This window comes from Ranitomeya imitator, chromosome 2 (assembly GCF_032444005.1).
Source record: "Ranitomeya imitator isolate aRanImi1 chromosome 2, aRanImi1.pri, whole genome shotgun sequence".
NCBI lineage: Eukaryota > Metazoa > Chordata > Amphibia > Anura > Dendrobatidae > Ranitomeya > Ranitomeya imitator.
Genome location: NC_091283.1, coordinates 215,395,245 through 215,418,778, shown reverse-complemented (window position 1 = coordinate 215,418,778; position 23,534 = coordinate 215,395,245). Strand labels below are relative to the sequence as shown.

At 48.2% G+C, this 23,534-nt stretch overlaps 1 protein-coding gene across 1 annotated transcript in view; it reads right to left on the bottom strand.

Moving 5' to 3' along the window:
- Positions 1 to 4,284: 4,284 nt before the first annotated feature.
- Positions 4,285 to 23,534, bottom strand: part of RBMX2 (RNA binding motif protein X-linked 2) — a 33,203-nt gene continuing 13,953 nt past the window's right edge. The window contains exons 2-6 of the mRNA XM_069748565.1: positions 11,672 to 11,787; positions 11,532 to 11,583; positions 10,219 to 10,348; positions 8,450 to 8,621; positions 4,285 to 4,766 (exon numbers count right to left, since the gene is read on the bottom strand). Coding sequence (XP_069604666.1) covers positions 4,426 to 4,766; positions 8,450 to 8,621; positions 10,219 to 10,348; positions 11,532 to 11,583; positions 11,672 to 11,787 — 811 coding nt within the window. The 3' untranslated portion in view covers positions 4,285 to 4,425. The remainder of the gene's footprint in view (positions 4,767 to 8,449; positions 8,622 to 10,218; positions 10,349 to 11,531; positions 11,584 to 11,671; positions 11,788 to 23,534) is intronic.

Sequence of the window (23,534 nt, the reverse complement as noted above, 5' to 3'; positions counted from 1 at the left end):
GGTATATACTATATACAGGGGAGATGACATACAGGTATATACTATATACAGGAGATGACATACAGATGTATACTATATATAAGGGAGATGACAAACATGTATATACTGAGGTGATGAGGTGAAAATGAGAGGTGTGAGGTGAAAATGAAAAGGTGTGAGTGCAAAATGAGAGGAGTGAGGAAAAATAGTGGAGTGATCAGAAAATGACATGTGAGGTTGAAATGACGTGTTAGGGGGGAATGAGAGGAGTGAGGGAGAAAATGAGAGGTGTGAGGGAGAAAATGAGAGATGTGAGGGGGAAAATGAAAGATGTGATTGGGAAAATGAGAGGCGTGATGGGAAAATAAGAGAAGTGAGGTGCTATAACTAACCACAGATATTTACTATGCCCAGGCAACGCCGGGCTCTTCAGCTAGTACAGAAATATAATTGCAATCATATTATGAGTACCAATAGGTTATATTGACAGAATGAGTTAATGCAGCAAGTCAATATTTGCAGTGTTGACCCTTCTTCAAGACCTCTGCAATTCTCCCTGGCATGCTCTCAATCAACTTCTGGACCAAATCCTGACTGATAGCGGTCCATTCTTGCATAATCAATGCTTGTATTTTGCCAGAATTTGTTGGTTTTTGTTTGTCCACCCGTCTCTTGATGATTGGCCACAAGTTCTCAATGGGATTAAGATCTGGGGAGTTTCCAGGCCATGGACCCAAAATCTCTATGTTTTGTTCCATGAGCCATTTAGTTATCACCTTTGCTTTATGGCAAGGTGCTCCATCATGCTGGAAAAGGCATTGTTGGGCGCCAAACTGCTCTTGGACGGTTGGGAGAAGTTGCTCTTGGAGGACATTCTGGTACCATTCTTTATTCATGGCTGTTTTTAGGCAAGACTGTGAGTGAGCCGATTCCCTTGGCTGAGAAGCAACCCCACACATGAATGGTTTCAGGATGCTTTACAGTTGGCATGAGACAAGACTTGTGGTATCGCTCACCTCTTCTTCTACGAATAAGCTGTTTTCCAGATGTCCCAAACAATTGAAAAGGGGATTCATCAGAGGAAATGACTTTGCCCCAGTCCTCAGCAGTCCACTCCCTGTACCTTTTGCAGAATATCAGTCGGTCCCTGATGTTTTTTCTGGAGAGAAGTGGCTTCTTTGCTGCCCTCCTTGAAACCAGGCCTTGCTCAAAGAGTCTCCGCCTCACAGTGCATGCAGAAGCACTCACACCAGCCTGCTGCCATTCCTGAGCAAGCTCGGCACTGCTGGTAGTCCGATCCCGCAGCTGAAACAGTTTTAAGATATGGTCCTGGCACTTGCTGGTCTTTCTTGGGCGCCCTGGAGCCTTTTTGACAACAATGGAAGCTCTCTCCTTGAAGTTCTTGATGATGCGATAGATTGTTGACTGAGGTGCAATCTTTGTAGCTGCGATACTCTTCCGTTAGGCCATTTTTGTGCAGTGCAATGATGGCTGCACGTGTTTCTTTAGAGATAACCATGGTTAACTGAAGAGAAACTATGATACCAAGCACCAGCCTCCTTTTAAAGTGTCCAGTGATGTCATTCTTACTTAATCATGACTGACTGATCGCCAGCCCTGTCCTCATCAACACCCACACCTGTGTTAATGGATCAATCACTAAAACGATGTTAGCTGCTCCTTTTAAGGCAGGACTGCAATGATGTTGAAATGTGTTTTGGGGGTTAAAGTTCATTTTCTGGGCAAATATTGACTTTGCAAGTACAGTAATTGCTGTTAAGCTGATCACTCTGACATTCAGGAGTATATGCAAATTGCCATTAGAAAAAATGAAGCAGTAGACTTTGGAAAAATTAATATTTGTCTCATTCTCAAAATTTTTGTCCATGACTGTATATTGCCTAGCCACGTAGTATATTGCACAGCGACGGAGTATACAGCACAGAGCCACGCAGTATAGAGACTTAAAATAAAAAATAACCATATACTCACATTCCGAAGGCCCGTTGAAGTCCTGCTATACTCACCATCCGCCGCCTTCCCGCTCCTCGGGACGCTCCGGTGACTGCTCCATTGCAAGCGTCAGCTTCCGGTCCCAGGGCTGGTATGAGCAGGACCTATGATGACGTCGCAGTCACATGACCGTAACGTCATGGCAGGTCCTTGTCACATACAATCCTTGCCACCGGAACCTGCCGCTTGCATGGAGCGGTTACCAGAGCATCGCGAGGAGCGGGAAAGGCGGCGGATGGTGAGTATAGCAGGTTTTTTATTTTTTTTAAATTATTTTTAACATGACATTTTTACTATTGATGCCGCATAGGCAGCATCAATAGTAAATAGTTGGGGACACACAGGGTTAATAGCAGCGGTAACGGAGTGCGTTACACCGCGGGCCATTACCGCTGCCATTAACCCTGTGTGAGCGGTGAGTGGAGGGGATTATGGAGCGGACGCCAGGCAGTGAGTGGAGGGGAGCAGGGGAGGGACTAATCGGACTGTGCTCGTCGCTTATTGGTCGCGGCAGCCATGACAGGCAGCTGTCGAGACCAATCAGCGACGCGGGATTTCCGTTACGGAAGTTGAGGACAGACAGACAGACGGAAGTACCCCTTAGACAATTATATATATAGACTAGATGGTTGCCCGATTCTAACGCATCGGGTATTCTAGAATATGTATGTCCATGTAGTATATTGCCCAGCCACGTAGTATATTGTCCAGCCACGTAGTATATTGTCCAGCTACGTAGTATATTGCCCAGTGACATAGTATACAGCAGAGCCACGTAGTATATTGCCCAGTGACATAGTATACAGCAGAGCCACGTAGTATATTGCCCAGTGACATAGTATACAGCAGAGCCACGTAGTATATTGCCCAGTGACATAGTATATTGCCCAGTGACATAGTATATTGCCTAGTGACATAGTATATTGCCCAGTGACATAGTATATTGCCCAGTGACATAGTATATAGCAGAGCCACGTAGTATATTGCCCATTGACGTAGTATATTGCCCAGTGACGTAGTATATTGCCCAGTGACGTAGTATACAGCACAGAGCCACGTAGCATATTGCACAGCCCATGTAGTATATTGCCCAGACACGTAGTATATTGCCCAGCCACGTAGCATATTGTCCAGCTACGTAGTAGATTGCCCAGTTACATTGTATATTGCCCAGTGACATAGTATATAGCAGAGCCACGTAGTATATTGCCCAGTGACGTAGTACACAGCACAGAGCCATGTAGCATATTGTACAGCCCATGTAGTATATTGGCCAGTCACGTAGTATATTGGCCAGCCAAGTAGTATATTGCCCAGCCAAGTAGTATATTGCCCAGCCACGTAGCATATTGCCCAGCCACGTAGCATATTGTCCAGCTACGTAGCATATTGTCCAGCTACGTAGTATATTGCCCAGCCACGTAGTAGATTGCCCAGTTACATAGTATACAGCAGAGCCACATAGTATATTGCCCAGTTACGTATATTGCCCAGTGACGTAGTATATTGCCCAGTGACGTAGTATACAGCACAGAGCCACATAGTATATTGGCCAGTCACGTAGTATATTGCCCAGTGACGTAGTATACAGCACAGAGCCACGTAGCATATTGCACAGCCCATGTAGTATATTGCCCAGCCACGTATGACACAGGTTAAAAAAATAAACGTATACTCACCTTCCGCAGGCGCGTTGTAGCACTGTCGCCTGTGTGGGGTGCAGGCGGCATCTTCCGGTCCCAGAGTGTGCGGACGTCGCGGTCACGTGAACGTGTCGCGGTCATATGACCGTGACGTCACGGCAGGTCCTTTCCGCGCAGGACTTGTGATGACGTCGCGGTCACATGACCGTGACGTCATGGCAGGTCCTTCTGCCAGACCATCCGTGCGACCGGAATGTGCCGGTTGCATCGCGAGGAGCGGGAAAGGCGGTGTGAGTAAATAATCATTTTTTATTATTTTTAACATTCCATGTTTTTACTATTGGCGCTGCATAGGCTGCGTCAATAGTAAAAAACTTGGTCCACAGGGTTAATAGCAGCAGTAACGGACTGCATTGCACCGCGGCATAACGCGGTCCGTTACCGCTGCCATTAACCCTGTGTGAGGGCAGACTGGAGGGGTGTATGCGGGCGCCGGGCAGTGAGTAAGGAGCGGCCATTTTCTTCCGGACTGTGCGCGTCACTGATTGGTCGCGGCAGCCATGACAGGCAGCTGCCGAGACCAATCAGCGAACGAATAACCGTTACAGACAGACAGAAGGACAGACGGAAGTGACCCTTAGACAATTATATAGTAGATTATATATTTAATATATTATTTATGGGGAAAAAAATTCCCCTTGGTCCGACTAAGCCCTAAGTTTATAAAATGTTCCGGTGTTTATATCGTTGCTGTAAAGTTCTAGAAGTGATGTTCTCTATCAGATTCCTGTTACTTTCTCCGCTTGTCCGGTTCTCTCTTCTCAGAATCTAATGGTCTTTTTAATCCATTTTCTCTGTGTTTGTCTTCCGGTAACGCATGTCTGTGCTCGGTACGCCGCTCCGGTCCGCCATGATGAGCACTCTGCCTCTCATAACGTGGCTGATTAGACATGCTTTTTGGAGCAGTCTCAGTTGGGGACGTTTTCCGATTATCCCTGGAAGTCGGCTGATTAGCATTGTACTTGTCATACCCTGGATCGTCTCTTTCTTGTTTAATTCCCTTGGTGGCTTTTCCGCTGCTTCTTTCAGTTGAACGGTCTTTGCTCGTCTTTTTTTTCTTTTTCTTTTTTTCTATTAAGACAGCCAAAAAATAAGTTAGTTTTTTTTTTTTTTACAGTATATGGCTAATAGTTATCACTTTTTGGGCCTGAATCAAAGAGTTTGACAGAAATCATTAAAAAGCCCAGCGCTCCCTTCATTCAGGCACCATTGGCTTTACCATATAATGTACTGGAAAGCGGGGGGGAAAATCCAAGTGCGGTGAGATTGCAAAAAAAAAAAGTGCAATTCCACAATTGTTTTATTAATTTACCATGTTGACTGTATCCCAGAACTACCATATTTTTCGGACTATAAGACACACCCCAAATTTTGGGGTGGAAAATATATTTAAAAAAAAAGGATTTTGATAAGATGAGGATCCATCTTAGGCCGGAGTCACACACAGCGAGATACGGCCGAGTCTCGCATGTTAAAACCAAGCTCTGGCACCGGCACTCCGGAGCGGAGCGTGGAGCTCCATGTATTGCTGTGCGGCCGCACGCTCCGCTCCGGAGTGCCGGCCCAGAGCTTAGTTTTAACCTGCGAGACTCGGCCGTATCTCGCTGTGTGTGATCCCGGCCATATTGTCCGAATTTAAGGTATCTTACCTGAGGGCTAGCGATGGTAGAGCAGGGTCCCTTCCTCAGGAAGCCAGCAGAAGTGGGGCAAGGCTGCAGTCCTGGGGTATCCCATCGGTGTGATGCTGTGGGTCCGGTGTCGGCGGGGAGGCAGTGCAGAGTGTGTTGCATGAGCAGGGTCCCTTCCTCAGGAAGGCAGCGGCAGAAATGTGGCGAAGCTGCGGCCTGGTGTCCACGATCAGCAGAGCCGAGCGTATCATTGGTTTCTCGGCGGCCATTTTCCTGAGGTTGTGCGTGCACAGATTGAGATCTCGGCGGCCATCTTATTCAGGTAAATGGCCGCCGAGATCTCATTCTGCGCACGCGAAGCCTCCGGCGGCCATTTTCCTGAAGCCGAGCCAAGATCTCAAACCCACAGCCTCAGGAAAATGGAGCGCAAGAGGTCAGCCGAGATCTCAATCCGCGCACATGCCGCCCACGGCTTCAGGAAGATGGCCGCAGGGAAACCAATGATGCACTCCGCACTGCTCACCACCAACACCAAGCTTCAGCATCGCCACACTTCTGCTGCCACCGGATCATTGAGGAAGGGACACTGCTACACACTGCTGCAACCTCATGGTAAGCCTGCGTTTGGACTATAAGACAACCCCCCCCATTATTCACATATTTTTTTGGGGAAAAAGTGCATCTTATAGTCTGAAAAATACGGTAACCTGGCAAAAAGACTCTCCCGGTCATTTAGAGTTTGTAGATACTAGATATGTTTATAGATTTTTTTTTAAATTTAAGTGGTAAAAAAGAAGAAAAAAAAAAAGTCGCCATTTTCCAAGATTTGTAAAATCTTAATGTTTCGTAATCTGGGGCTGAGTGAGGGCTTATTTTTTGCGTGCCGAGCTGACGTTTTTATTGACACCATTTGGGTGTAGATACGATGTTTTAATCTGTTATTGTACTTTATTGCAACGTTGCAGCGACCAAAAAAAAAACCTTAATCCTAGGGTTTTTATTCTTTTTCTCGTTATGCCGTTTACCAATCTCAAACAGCGATACCAAATATATGTATTTTTTTTTTTGTTTTATTTTGAATGTGGCAAAAAGGGGGTGAACTGAACCTTTATATTTTATTATATATATATATATATATATATATATATATATATATATATATATATATATATATATATATATATATATATATATATATAAACTTTGCTTTTACTGTCTGCAATAGTCTCCTTAGGAGACCAGAAGCTGCAATCATCTGGTGACCTGCGCTACACACAGCAGAGTTTCAGCCCCATTACAGGGGCTTCTCACAAAATTAGAATATCATCAAAAAGTTAACTTATTTCAGTTCTTCAATACAAAAGGTGAAATTCATATATTCTATAGAGTCATTACAGAGTGATCGATTTCACCTGTTTATTTCTGTTAATGTTGATGATTACGGCTTACAGACAATGAAAACCCCAAAGTCATTATCTCAGTAAATTAGAATAATTAACAAAAAACACCCGCAAAGTCTTCCTAAGTGTTTATAAAGGTCCCTTAGTCTGTTTCAGCAGCACCACAATCATGGGGAAGACTGCTGACTTGACAGATGTCCAGAAGGCGTCACTGACACACTCCACAAGGAGGGGAAGCCACAAAAGGTAATTGCTAAAGAAGCTGTCTGTTCACACAGTGCTGTATCCAAGCAGATTAATGGAAAGTGGAGTGGAAGGAAAAAGTGTGGTGGAAAAAGATGCACAGGCAACTGGGATAACCGCAGCCTGGAAAGGATTGTTAAGAAAATACCATTCAAAAATTTGGGGGAGATTCACAAGGAGTAGACTGCTGCTGGAGTCATTGCTTCACCTCACACAGACGTATCCAGGACAGGGGCTACAAGTGTCACATTCCTTGTGTCAGCCACTCATGACCAATAGACAATGCCAGAAGCGTCTTACCTGGGCCAAGGAGGGAAAGAACTGGATTGTTGTCAGGGGTCCAAGGTGTTGTTTTCAGATGAAAGTAAATTTTGTATTTCATTTGGAAATCAAGGTTCCTGAGTCTGGAGGAAGAGTGGAGAGGCCACAATCCAAGCTGCCTGAGGTCTAGTGTGAAGTCTCCACAATCAGTGATGGTTTGGGGAGCCATGTCATCTGCTGGTGTAGGTCCACTGTGTTTTATCAAGACCAACGTCAGCGCAGCCGTCTACCAGGAGATTTTAGAGCACTTCATGCTTCCATCTGCCGACAAGCTTTTTGGAGATGGAAATGTAATTCTCCAGCAGGACTCGGCACCTGTCCACACTGCCAAAAGTACCAATACCTGGTTTATATACAACAGTATCACTGTGCTTGATTGGCAGCAAACTCGCCTGACCTTAACCACATAGAGAATCTATGGAGTATTGTCAAGAGGAAGATGAGAGACACCAGACCCAACAATGCAGATGAGCAGAAGGCTGCTATCAAAGCAACCTGGGCTTCCATAACCCCTCAGCAGTGCCACAGGCTGATCGCCTACATGCCACACCGCAATGATGCACTAATTGATGCAAAAGGAGCCGGACCAAGTACTGAGTGCATTTACTGAACATACATTTCAGTAGGCAAACATTTCAGAAGTTAAAATAATTTTCCAAGCTGATGTTATAAAGTATTCTAATTTACTGAGATAATGACTTTGGGGTTTTCATTGGCTGTAAGCCATAATCATCAACATTAACAGAAATAAACACGTGAAATAGATCACTCTGTGTGTAATGTCTCTACAGATGTCTTTTACGTTCTAACAACGTAAAAGAATCCAGTAGTCACTGTCAGGCCACGTTCAGACGTTCAGTAGCCAAAACCAGGAGCGGTGATAAATACAGAAGTGGTGACGTGTTTCTATGATAGTGGAACAATCAGAGGAAAAGTATCATAGAAACACGTCACCACTTCTGTATTTATCACCGCTCCTGGTTTTGGCTACAAATACTGAACGTGTGAACGTGGCCTGACAGTCACTACTGGATTCTTTTACGTTGTTAGAACATTAAACCATCAGTTACTGTAGGTATGATCAGGCTTTCACAATAACTATCTACCGGTGTCACCTTCATCATCAAAGCCCCCTGACCAGCAATCACAGGAAAATAGATACCTTTCCTCGTCCTCTGCAATTCTTCTGCATCTTCGTCTGATGCAGATGGGGAGGGAGTCCGTGCACCACAGCCGCTCTCCCGCAATTGTCGCGTCACATCATCAATATCTTCACCGTCTTTAGGTGGCCGATAATTGGAGACATGATCCACACGGATTGTTCGCCCTCTCAGCTGCCGGAAAAAAATATATAATCATATTATATTAAATATTAAGACACTTCTTTTGCACATTGAATTCAGGATTTTCATTGCTGTCGCCGTAAGTGTACACCGTCTGCCTTCACTAATGTGTTACAGAATGGGTGGTTGTGAAGAGGACGCTGATACCTGCGTAGTACAGACGTACGAGTCACTGATGGAACAAGTCAGTTCATTAAATTGCTCCTAATTATTACATAGATAAACGAAGAGTTACTGTAGAACAAGTGTAAGTGTTCAGAGAGCTCAGCAACTCATGGTGGAGTCACTGGGGAGCAGAGGGCAGAAAAGTCTCTGCACTTGGCTAACTCCATAACTGCAAAGTCCAAATCTCATCTGGTATGGACATCAGCACAAATACATGATCTTCCATGGCCAAGCAACTACACTGCATGCAGCCGTACATCACCAAGCACAATGGCAAGTGTCGGATGGAGTGGTGTAGAGCTGACCCCACTGGACTCTGGAGGAGACCTGTTCCATGGAGTCACACTTCTCTATCTGGGATCTGATGGAAGCGTCTGGGTTTGGTGACTGCCAGGACGACGTTACCCGCCTGACTGCATTGTGTCCGCTGTACAGTTTGGTGGAGGAGAGATATTACTATAGGGTCGTGTTTCAGGGCTAAGTCCTAGTGAAGGGAAATCTTAATGCTTCTGCATACCAAATCACTTAAGGCAATTGTATGCTTCCAACTTTACAGGAAAAAAAAAAATAAATAAATAAAAGATTATTACAGGAACAGGTTGGGGAAGAGCCAAAGGAAGGTCCATAAAGACAATGGTGTAGAAGAACTGGATCCCAAACGACACCTTTGGGATCAGCTAGAACAAAGATTATGATCCCAGTCCTCTCCTCCAACATCAATGTCTGACCTCATAAATGCTCTTCTGAATTAATGGGAAAAAAGTCTCAAAAGAGTGAAAGCTGTGAAAGGCTAGACCAACTTCATATTGGAATTAGAATAGGGTGTCACGGAAGCAAATATAGTGAGTACGTGTCCCAAAACCGCCATCTCCCGCTCACCTTGTGTCCCAAAACCGCCATCTCCCGCTCACCTTGTGTCCCAAAACCGCCATCCGCCGCTCACCTTGTGTCCCAAAACCGCCATCTCCCGCTCACCTTGTGTCCCAAAACCGCCATCCCCCGCTCACCTTGTGTCCCAAAACCGCCATCTCCCGCTCACCTTGTGTCCCAAAACCGCCATCTCCCGCTCACCTTGTGCCCCAAAACCGCCGTCTCCTGCTCACCTTGTGTCCCAAAACCGCCATCTCCCGCTCTCCTTGTGTCCCAAAACCGTCATCTCCTGCTCACCTTGTGCCCCAAAACCACCATCTCCCGCTCTCCTTGTGACCCAAAACCGCCATCTCCCGCTCACCTTGTGCCCTAAAACCGCCATCTCCCGCTCTCCTTGTGTCACAAAACCGCCATCTCCCGCTCACCTTGTGCCCTAAAACCGCCATCTCCCGCTCTCCTTGTGTCACAAAACCGCCATCTCCAGCTCACCTTGTGCCCTAAAACCGCCATCTCCCGCTCTCCTTGTGTCACAAAACTGCCATCTCCCGCTCACCTTGATGCCATTAAAGTTATCTACAGCCAGGACTGTGCTCCTCTGGTCTTCATAGCACAGAAAGCAGAATCCACGGGAGCGGCCGGTCACTTTATCACGCACCAGGTTAATATTCACTATTTCCCCATACCTAGATAGAAAGACTTTCATGAAATAAATATAGAAAGACTAACACTTTCCTGAAAAAGGGCGTCCTGGTGGGGTGAAACTGACCACGTCAGGACGAACATGTACGTCCCAGAGACAACCGATGCCGGGACATACCGAGCTCCCACTGCTGGGACAAAACCTCGCTCAGATCTCAGCATTTCTTTTTATTAACTCCATTTATTTTTAGTTTTTTTAAAGTAATAAAATAATTACATGTAAATTTGGGATCACTCTGATCTACAGAATACACTTTCTTTATGCAGCAGAGTGAATAATGTCACATTTAAAATGGAAAATTAATGGCTATATCATTGTTTGGCTTATATTCCTCCCCATAAAGAGCTAATAAAATGAGGTTATGTATCTACAGATGGTACCACTAACATACAACTCTACGGAATAATGGAAAAAAGTTATGGCTCTTGGAAGGTAACCATTAATAAAAAGCAAAAAGGGGTCATCAAATTCCAAATCTGGCTGTGGCGGTGTCTCTCTAATAAAGTCTATTGCAAGGTGGTTTCCCACAATTAACAGCAAACACCGACCCAAAGAACATGGATATGTGGATTAGCTAGATTTTCTTTTTACATTGTATTAGTAACTAGATTTTTTATATTTTTTTTTTTATTATGCAGACCTCCTTTTACATCCAAAAAGTAAATTTTGTCTTTGTTGAGTAACTAGATTTAACAGATGTTTGCTGCATATTTGTACAAATAATTAGACAGTGGCCAATCTACTTCCATTCTGAGCAGCCAGTTATAAGCTCGGCTTGGCCTGGTTCACACCCTTGCCGTATGCGGACAATCCTTTTGCCTGACACTTCTGCTCCTGTTCCAGACCGCCTGGTATTGATGCGGTTTGCTGATTCTTTTTGTCTCCTGTACTTGGTTTGAGCAGTCATTGTGCTGACCGATAGCCCTCAAGAGCTATCCGGCTACCGCGCAGAGCCTCCCATGACGTGGCATATAGTGAGCAACACGTGGCTATAACATGCTGCAAAGCTCAAACTATTTAAAACCTCGATGTTTGGATGTTGGAAAGAAAAGAGATCAATTAACTAGTTTTGGTTTTCATATAATCGTTAACACAAAAAAAAAAGTTTAACAGGAATATTCAGAATAATGAAGATGGGAAAACAAGCAGAACAATCATGAACTCACTGTGAGAAGACGCAGATGATGTCCCCTTCTGTCAGCTCAAATGGCAGCCCACCTGAGAACAAGAAGGAGCGTACAAGGGTTACCTCCACAACACACGATCACAGTGCTGTAAAGTAAGGGCTCCGTCATGATCTACTCACCCAGAAAGAGCCAAGCGCTGTCTTTGTAATCCTGATGCCAAGACACGGACTCCTTCACCCCAAGTTTGGCCTCGCGTGCGTTCAGCTCATTGATCAACTTTACTTTTGTTAGAGGACTACAAGAGAGAAAAGACAAGTTCTGTAATGTCTGCGATGTATATGGCATTTATACATAGAACATTCCTATGCCGATTACTCCCAGACACATCAGGTACTGTACGTATACGGTCTCGGTTGCTTATCTTCTTGGGACTATCACAAAGCTTTCATCCATGCTGAGATTGCTCAGTCACATGTCAGGTAGTCTCGCTATAGCGAACACTAGAAGTCATAGCAACTTTCCTGGAACACTATCATGTAACTGAAGTCTCACGCGGCACGGCAGCCTATGAGAGTATGACGTCGGAAGGAAGGATGCTTTGTTCATGGCCGATCACACTTGCCCTTGCTCGTGTGCTTAGCCAACTGCGGCAACCAACACTTTGAAGAGGTATTCTCATGTTATTAAATTGCTTTAGTTACATAGTATGAAAAGAAGCACGTTTGCAATTGATTTTTCTATCTGCTGCCATTCTCCTGCAATGAGTGCTTTTATCTTTCATAGTGTAGAGCTAGTATCCATGTGGCTCGGCCGCCGGTGCCTGCCCAGACCTTGGCCGAGAGTGAGCAGCAGCTACATTCTGGGAGAGGGGTTAAAGGGAACCTGTCTCCTTGGAAACCGCCATTTACCTGTAGATATAGGGTCATTCTGTACGTCAATAGCGTACAGTAAATTTACTTATTTCCTCCAGGAAGCTGCCGTCTCTCAGTTGTGGAGACATGCTCGGGTGATCACAGTCACTGCTCACCATGCCCTGGTACTTTCAGTGACTGCTCACTCTGTACAGAGGACAGAAAGACCTGTCAAGGAGCAGGGATAGGCCGTCGGAGATCAGCCTCGAATAGTCCAAAACACACAGTCCCCGTCTGGCTTTTGACTGTGTTTTCTCTGAAACACTGCAGCATTTCAGCATCAGTAATGCAGCATTTCAGCATCAGTAATGCAGCATTTCAGCATCAGTAATGCAGCATTTTAGTATCAGTAATGCATCATTCCAATAATGCAGCAAGTGCTGTGAAGTTTAGGCAGCATGAATCCGCAGACAGATTGCCTTTCATTTTTGTGAAGCATTATGTACATAAAAGGTAATTCTGACATAAGTTTTTTGTTCTTTTTCTTTCCTGTGCCATATTCATAATTTATATTTTTTAGGCACTTGAAAACATTTTTTTCTTTTTACAATAATTGTTAGTCCCATCAGGGAACTTTGATGGCATCAATAATATACCGTACTGCCTACATAGTACAATGCATTACCCAAACTCTCGCCTCTATCACAATCAATCATGCTGTGATCTATGGCAGACCAGACTGCCATTGATTGACCTCCAGCTTGCTTACAATGCCATTATAGGAAGCTGGTGGATCTCTCTCTGCCCCACTCCTTACATGCGCTATCGACAGCACTCGCTCCTCGCCGCTTTCTTGTCCTAACTGTGGCGAGCCAGCACTAATCACTGTAGGGGACTCTGCCATCACGACGGGTGAACACGAACTGCCTTGCCACATCCTTATGGAAAGTGGCACATTCCATTATGATCTGAAAACACAGTGGAATGAAGGGAGTGGGTCTATAATTTAAGCACGTTGTCCTGAGAAATTTGTGGACAGATCCCCTCTAAAGCTGAAAGGTCCATTTACACCACATGACCATCGTGAATGCACTTTTCATGGGTGAAATGATCTTTTGAGCTCCACTAAATAAATTGTTCTTGTAGTGCATTGTCTGACACAAACAGGACTCGTGCTGGCAAGAAGTACGGCAGTCAATGCGCACTGACCGATATATTACAGATTAGTCCGCGCGTACTGAAGCGGGCTCAGCCTATGTAAGCGACTGCCAAGTACGATGCCGTCTATTTAAATAAAGCCGAGAACTTAGGCTCCGGTGCACACTTGCTTGCTCTTCCTACCTCCAAGCTGAGCAGGTGCACTGGCAAGAAAAGTACCAAGAAAAAGCAGTCACATTGTGAAACCTACAGGCAACATCATATTTGAAAACCCCACCTGCCGTGTGGGCACCACCTTGGCTGGATGCAGCTGCAGCTCCAAATAAGTCTAGAGGAACCAGACCCCAGGTTTTCCCCATATAAGGTACCGCCAGCATTTTACCATTACTACATTCTAGCATGTCCCCTAATTGCTCTGCAAGATACAAAAAGGGCTTTTCTTATTCTCCCCTATGGCGCAGTCTGGTCTGACGGGCGTCTCTGGTCTTGATCTGCAGCCTCCCCTCTTGTGATCCTCGTCCTCCTTCCCCGTTTCGTGTGGATAAAGAATCCTACGTCATCCACAGTTTCCGCCATCGCGCTCCTGTGCAGACCTTCGTCATCCAGTTTCCTCCATCGCGCTCCTGTGCAGACCTTCATCATCCAGTTTCCTCCATCGTGCTCCCGTGCAGACCTTCATCATCCAGTTTCACCCATCGTGCTCCTGTGCAGACCTTCATCATCCACAGTTTCCGCCATCGCGCTCCTGTGCAGACCTTCGTCATCCAATTTCCTCCATCACGCTCCTGTGCAGACCTTCATCATCCAGTTTCCTCCATCGTGCTCCTGTGCAGACCTTCATCATCCAGTTTCCTCCATCGCGCTCCTGTGCAGACCTTCATCATCCAGTTTCCTCCATCGTGCTCCTGTGCAGACCTTCATCATCCACAGTTTCCGCCATCGTGCTCCTGTGCAGACCTTCGTCATCCAGTTTCCTCCATCGTGCTCCTGTGCAGACCTTCATCATCCAGTTTCCTCCATCTCGCTCCTGTGCAGACCTTCATCATCCAGTTTCCCCCATCGTGCTCCTGTGCAGACCTTCGTGATCCACAGTTTCCTCCATCGCGCTCCTGTGAAGACCTTCGTCATCCAGTTTCCTCCATCGTGCTCCTGTGCAGACCTTCATCATCCAGTTTCCTCCATCTCGCTCCTGTGCAGACCTTCATCATCCATAGTTTCCCCCATCGTGCTCCTGTGGAGACCTTCGTCATCCACAGTTTCCTCCATCGCACTCCTGTGCAGACTTGCACCATCCAGTTTCCTCCATCGCACTCCTGTGCAGACCTTCGTCATCCAGTTTCCCCCATCGCACTCCTGTGCAGACTTGCACCATCCAGTTTCCTCCATCGCACTCCTGTGCAGACCTTCATCATCCAGTTTCCTCCATCGTGTTCCTGTGCAGACCTTCATCATTCAGTTTCCTCCATCGCGCTCCTGTGCAGACCTTCATCATCCAGTTTCCACAATCGCGCTCCTGTGCAGACCCTGCATCATCCAGTTTACTCCATCGCACTCCTGTGCAGACCTGCACAATCCAGTTTCCTCCAACGCGCTCCTGTGCAGACCTTCGACATCCACAGTTTCCCCCATCGCGCTCCTATGCAGACCTGCACCATCCAGTTTCCTCCATCACGCTCCTGTGCAGGCCTTCGTCATCCACAGTTTCCTCCATCGTGCTCCTGTGCAGACCTGCACCATCCAGTTACCGCCATCGTGCTCATGTGCAGACCTTCGTCATCCAGTTTCCTCCATCGCACTCCTGTGCAGACCTGCACCATCCAGTTTCCTCCATCGCGCTCCAGTGCAGACCTACACCATCCAGTTGGCACAATCGAGCTCCTGTGCAGACCTGCACCATCCAGTTACCGCCATCGTGCTCATGTGCAGACCTTCGTCATCCAGTTTCTTCCATCGAACTCCTGTGCAGACCTTCGTCATCCAGTTTCCTCCATCGCACTCCTGTGCAGACCTTCATCATCCAGTTTCCTCCATTGCACTCCTGTGCAGACCTTCCTCATCCAGTTTCCACCATCGCGCTCCTGTGCAGACCTACACCATTCAGTTTCCTCCATCGCACTCCTGCGCAGACCTTCGTCATCCAGTTTCCACCATCGCGCTCTGGTGCAGACCTTCCTCATCCAGTTCCCTCCATCGTGCTCCTGTGCAGACATTCGTCATCCAGTTTCCACCATCGCGCTCCTGTGCAGACCTTCGTCATCCACAATTTCCTCCATCGTGCTCCTGTGCAGACCTGCACCATCCAGTTTCCACCATCGCGCTCCTGTGCAGACCTGCGTCATCTAGTTTCCGCCATCACGCTAGCTGTGCAGACCTGCGTTATCCACAGTTTCTGCCATCGTGCTCCTGTGCAGACATACTTCTCTCTGTCCTGCCGAGGGCACAGTAACAGTACCGTAGTGTGGATATGCCAGGAAAGGTCTAATGACACATAGGTAAAGCCGATGCATGTGTATTACAGTACTGTTCTCTACTCTTCAAAGGTCAAAAACAAGGGCACCTGCGCAGGAGCGCGATGAGGACATTGTGAGGAAGATGTAGGATGCATCATCCACACTAAGAAAGGAGGCCGGTGATCATAAGAAGACAGGAGGCTCCGGATCAAGACCAGAGATGCCCGTCAGACCGGACCATGTCTGAGAGTAAGAAAAGCTCCTTTTTGTGCCTTGTACAGGAGATTGTGGACATATATACAGCGTACTGGAGCACTGTATATGGGGCGTACTGGACCATTGTATATGTGGCGTACTGGAGCACTGTATATGTGGCGTACTGGAGCACTGCATATGGGGCATACAGTACTGTATATGTGGCATACTGGAGCACTGTATATGGGGCGTACTGGAGCACTGTATATGGGGCGTACTGGAGCACTGTATATGGGGCGTACTGGAGCACTGTATATGGGGCGTACTGGAGCACTGTATATGGGGCGTACTGGAGCACTGTATATGGGGCGTACTGGAGCACTGTATATGGGGCGTACTGGAGCACTGTATATGGGGCGTACTGGAGCACTGTATATGGGGCGTACTGGAGCACTGTATATGGGGCGTACTGGAGCACTGTATATGGGGCGTACTGGAGCACTGTATATGGGGCGTACTGGAGCACTGTATATGGGGCGTACTGGAGCACTGTATATGGGGCGTACTGGAGCACTGTATATGGGGCGTACTGGAGCACTGTATATGGGGCGTACTGGAGCACTGTATATGGGGCGTACTGGAGCACTGTATATGGGGCGTACTGGAGCACTGTATATGGGGCGTACTGGAGCACTGTATATGGGGCGTACTGGAGCACTGTATATGGGGCGTACTGGAGCACTGTATATGGGGCGTACTGGAGCACTGTATATGGGGCGTACTGGAGCACTGTATATGGGGCGTACTGGAGCACTGTATATGGGGCGTACTGGAGCACTGTATATGGGGCGTACTGGAGCACTGTATATGGGGCGTACTGGAGCACTGTATATGGGGCGTACTGGAGCACTGTATATGGGGCGTACTGGAGCACTGTATATGGGGCGTACTGGAGCACTGTATATGGGGCGTACTGGAGCACTGTATATGGGGCGTACTGGAGCACTGTATATGGGGCGTACTGGAGCACTGTATATGGGGCGTACTGGAGCACTGTATATGGGGCGTACTGGAGCACTGTATATGGGGCGTACTGGAGCACTGTATATGGGGCGTACTGGAGCACTGTATATGGGGCGTACTGGAGCACTGTATATGGGGCGTACTGGAGCACTGTATATGGGGCGTACTGGAGCACTGTATATGGGGCGTACTGGAGCACTGTATATGGGGCGTACTGGAGCACTGTATATGGGGCGTACTGGAGCACTGTATATGGGGCGTACTGGAGCACTGTATATGGGGCGTACTGGAGCACTGTATATGGGGCGTACTGGAGCACTGTATATGGGGCGTACTGGAGCACTGTATATGGGGCGTACTGGAGCACTGTATATGGGGCGTACTGGAGCACTGTATATGGGGCGTACTGGAGCACTGTATATGGGGCGTACTGGAGCACTGTATATGGGGCGTACTGGAGCACTGTATATGGGGCGTACTGGAGCACTGTATATGGGGCGTACTGGAGCACTGTATATGGGGCGTACTGGAGCACTGTATATGGGGCGTACTGGAGCACTGTATATGGGGCGTACTGGAGCACTGTATATGGGGCGTACTGGAGCACTGTATATGGGGCGTACTGGAGCACTGTATATGGGGCGTACTGGAGCACTGTATATGGGGCGTACTGGAGCACTGTATATGGGGCGTACTGGAGCACTGTATATGGGGCGTACTGGAGCACTGTATATGGGGCGTACTGGAGCACTGTATATGGGGCGTACTGGAGCACTGTATATGGGGCGTACTGGAGCACTGTATATGGGGCGTACTGGAGCACTGTATATGGGGCGTACTGGAGCACTGTATATGGGGCGTACTGGAGCACTGTATATGGGGCGTACTGGAGCACTGTATATGGGGCGTACTGGAGCACTGTATATGGGGCGTACTGGAGCACTGTATATGGGGCGTACTGGAGCACTGTATATGGGGCGTACTGGAGCACTGTATATGGGGCGTACTGGAGCACTGTATATGGGGCGTACTGGAGCACTGTATATGGGGCGTACTGGAGCACTGTATATGGGGCGTACTGGAGCACTGTATATGGGGCGTACTGGAGCACTGTATATGGGGCGTACTGGAGCACTGTATATGGGGCGTACTGGAGCACTGTATATGGGGCGTACTGGAGCACTGTATATGGGGCGTACTGGAGCACTGTATATGGGGCGTACTGGAGCACTGTATATGGGGCGTACTGGAGCACTGTATATGGGGCGTACTGGAGCACTGTATATGGGGCGTACTGGAGCACTGTATATGGGGCGTACTGGAGCACTGTATATGGGGCGTACTGGAGCACTGTATATGGGGCGTACTGGAGCACTGTATATGGGGCGTACTGGAGCACTGTATATGGGGCGTACTGGAGCACTGTATATGGGGCGTACTGGAGCACTGTATATGGGGCGTACTGGAGCACTGTATATGGGGCGTACTGGAGCACTGTATATGGGGCGTACTGGAGCACTGTATATGGGGCGTACTGGAGCACTGTATATGGGGCGTACTGGAGCACTGTATATGGGGCGTACTGGAGCACTGTATATGGGGCGTACTGGAGCACTGTATATGGGGCGTACTGGAGCACTGTATAGGGGGCGTACTGGAGCACTGTATAGGGGGCGTACTGGAGCACTGTATATGGGGCGTACTGGAGCACTGTATATGGGGCGTACTGGAGCACTGTATATGGGGCGTACTGGAGCACTGTATATGGGGCGTACTGGAGCACTGTATATGGGGCGTACTGGAGCACTGTATATGGGGCGTACTGGAGCACTGTATATGGGGCGTACTGGAGCACTGTATATGGGGCGTACTGGAGCACTGTATATGGGGCGTACTGGAGCACTGTATATGGGGCGTACAGTACTGTATATGGGGCGTACTGGAGCACTGTATATGGGGCGTACTGGAGCACTGTATATGGGGCGTACTGGAGCACTGTATATGGGGCGTACTGGAGCACTGTATATGGGGCGTACTGGAGCACTGTATATGGGGCGTACAGTACTGTATATGGGGCGTACAGTACTGTATATGGGGCGTACGGGAGCACTGTATATGGGGCGTACAGTACTATATATGGGGTGTACAGTAATGTATATGGGGTGTACTGGAGCACTGTATATGGGGCATACTGGAGCACTGTATATGGGCGTACAGTACTGTATATGGGGCATAGTGGAGCACTGTATATGGGGCGTACAGTACTGTATATGGGGCGTACTGGAGCACTGTATATGGGCGTACAGTACTGTATATGGGGCGTAGTGGAGCACTGTATATGGGGCGTACAGTACTGTATATGGGGCGTACAGTAATATATATATGGGGCGTACTGGAGCACTGTATATGTGGCGTACTGGAGCACTGTATATGGGCGTACTGGAGCACTGTATATGGGGCGTACAGTAATGTATATGGGGCGTACAGTAATGTATATGGGGCGTACTGAAGCACTGTATATGGGGCATACTGGAGCACTGTATATGGGGCGTACAGTACTGTATATGGGGCGTACAGTAATGTATATGAAGTGTACAGGAGCACTGTATATGGGGCGTACTGGAGCACTGTATATGGGGCGTACTGGAGCACTGTATATGGGGCGTACAGTAATGTATATGGGGCGTACTGGAGCACTGTATATGGGGCGTACAGTACTGTATATGGGGCGTGCAGTACTGTATATGGGGCGTACTGGAGCACTGTATATGGGGCGTACACTAATGTATATGGGGCGTACTGGAGCACTGTATATGGGGCGTACAGTACTGTATATGGGGCGTACTGGAGCTCTGTATATGGGGTGTACAGTACTGTATATGGGGCGTACTGGAGCTCTGTATATAGGGCGTATAGTACTGTATATGGGGCGTACTGGAGCACTGTGCATGGGGCGTACAGTACTGTATATGGGGCGTACAGTACTGTATATGGGGCGTACTGGAGCACTGTATATGGGGCATACAGTACTGTATATGGGGTGTACTGGAGCACTGTATATGGGCGTACACTACTGTATATGGGGCGTACTGGAGCACTGTATATGGGGCGTACAGTAATGTATATGAAGTGTACTGGAGCACTGTATATGGGGCGTACTGGAGCACTGTATATGGGGCGTACTGGAGCACTGTATATGGGGCGTACTGGAGCACTGTATATGGGGCGTACTGGAGCACTGTATATGGGGCGTACTGGAGCACTGTATATGGGGCGTACTGGAGCACTGTATATGGGGCGTACTGGAGCACTGTATATGGGGCGTACTGGAGCACTGTATATGGGGCGTACTGGAGCACTGTATATGGGGCGTACTGGAGCACTGTATATGGGGCGTACTGGAGCACTGTATATGGGGCGTACTGGAGCACTGTATATGGGGCGTACTGGAGCACTGTATATGGGGCGTACTGGAGCACTGTATATGGGGCGTACTGGAGCACTGTATATGGGGCGTACTGGAGCACTGTATATGGGGCGTACTGGAGCACTGTATATGGGGCGTACTGGAGCACTGTATATGGGGCGTACTGGAGCACTGTATATGGGGCGTACTGGAGCACTGTATATGGGGCGTACTGGAGCACTGTATATGGGGCGTACTGGAGCACTGTATATGGGGCGTACTGGAGCACTGTATATGGGGCGTACTGGAGCACTGTATATGGGGCGTACTGGAGCACTGTATATGGGGCGTACTGGAGCACTGTATATGGGGCGTACTGGAGCACTGTATATGGGGCGTACTGGAGCACTGTATATGGGGCGTACTGGAGCACTGTATATGGGGCGTACTGGAGCACTGTATATGGGGCGTACTGGAGCACTGTATATGGGGCGTACTGGAGCACTGTATATGGGGCGTACTGGAGCACTGTATATGGGGCGTACTGGAGCACTGTATATGGGGCGTACTGGAGCACTGTATATGGGGCGTACTGGAGCACTGTATATGGGGCGTACTGGAGCACTGTATATGGGGCGTACTGGAGCACTGTATATGGGGCGTACTGGAGCACTGTATATGGGGCGTACTGGAGCACTGTATATGGGGCGTACTGGAGCACTGTATATGGGGCGTACTGGAGCACTGTATATGGGGCGTACTGGAGCACTGTATATGGGGCGTACTGGAGCACTGTATATGGGGCGTACTGGAGCACTGTATATGGGGCGTACTGGAGCACTGTATATGGGGCGTACTGGAGCACTGTATATGGGGCGTACTGGAGCACTGTATATGGGGCGTACTGGAGCACTGTATATGGGGCGTACTGGAGCACTGTATATGGGGCGTACTGGAGCACTGTATATGGGGCGTACTGGAGCACTGTATATGGGGCGTACTGGAGCACTGTATATGGGGCGTACTGGAGCACTGTATATGGGGCGTACTGGAGCACTGTATATGGGGCGTACTGGAGCACTGTATATGGGGCGTACTGGAGCACTGTATATGGGGCGTACTGGAGCACTGTATATGGGGCGTACTGGAGCACTGTATATGGGGCGTACTGGAGCACTGTATATGGGGCGTACTGGAGCACTGTATATGGGGCGTACTGGAGCACTGTATATGGGGCGTACTGGAGCACTGTATATGGGGCGTACTGGAGCACTGTATATGGGGCGTACTGGAGCACTGTATATGGGGCGTACTGGAGCACTGTATATGGGGCGTACTGGAGCACTGTATATGGGGCGTACTGGAGCACTGTATATGGGGCGTACTGGAGCACTGTATATGGGGCGTACTGGAGCACTGTATAGGGGGCGTACTGGAGCACTGTATAGGGGGCGTACTGGAGCACTGTATATGGGGCGTACTGGAGCACTGTATATGGGGCGTACTGGAGCACTGTATATGGGGCGTACTGGAGCACTGTATATGGGGCGTACTGGAGCACTGTATATGGGGCGTACTGGAGCACTGTATATGGGGCGTACTGGAGCACTGTATATGGGGCGTACTGGAGCACTGTATATGGGGCGTACTGGAGCACTGTATATGGGGCGTACTGGAGCACTGTATATGGGGCGTACAGTACTGTATATGGGGCGTACTGGAGCACTGTATATGGGGCGTACTGGAGCACTGTATATGGGGCGTACTGGAGCACTGTATATGGGGCGTACTGGAGCACTGTATATGGGGCGTACTGGAGCACTGTATATGGGGCGTACAGTACTGTATATGGGGCGTACAGTACTGTATATGGGGCGTACGGGAGCACTGTATATGGGGCGTACAGTACTATATATGGGGTGTACAGTAATGTATATGGGGTGTACTGGAGCACTGTATATGGGGCATACTGGAGCACTGTATATGGGCGTACAGTACTGTATATGGGGCATAGTGGAGCACTGTATATGGGGCGTACAGTACTGTATATGGGGCGTACTGGAGCACTGTATATGGGCGTACAGTACTGTATATGGGGCGTAGTGGAGCACTGTATATGGGGCGTACAGTACTGTATATGGGGCGTACAGTAATATATATATGGGGCGTACTGGAGCACTGTATATGTGGCGTACTGGAGCACTGTATATGGGCGTACTGGAGCACTGTATATGGGGCGTACAGTAATGTATATGGGGCGTACAGTAATGTATATGGGGCGTACTGAAGCACTGTATATGGGGCATACTGGAGCACTGTATATGGGGCGTACAGTACTGTATATGGGGCGTACAGTAATGTATATGAAGTGTACAGGAGCACTGTATATGGGGCGTACTGGAGCACTGTATATGGGGCGTACTGGAGCACTGTATATGGGGCGTACAGTAATGTATATGGGGCGTACTGGAGCACTGTATATGGGGCGTACAGTACTGTATATGGGGCGTGCAGTACTGTATATGGGGCGTACTGGAGCACTGTATATGGGGCGTACACTAATGTATATGGGGCGTACTGGAGCACTGTATATGGGGCGTACAGTACTGTATATGGGGCGTACTGGAGCTCTGTATATGGGGTGTACAGTACTGTATATGGGGCGTACTGGAGCTCTGTATATAGGGCGTATAGTACTGTATATGGGGCGTACTGGAGCACTGTGCATGGGGCGTACAGTACTGTATATGGGGCGTACAGTACTGTATATGGGGCGTACTGGAGCACTGTATATGGGGCATACAGTACTGTATATGGGGTGTACTGGAGCACTGTATATGGGCGTACACTACTGTATATGGGGCGTACTGGAGCACTGTATATGGGGCGTACAGTAATGTATATGAAGTGTACTGGAGCACTGTATATGGGGCGTACTGGAGCACTGTATATGGGGCGT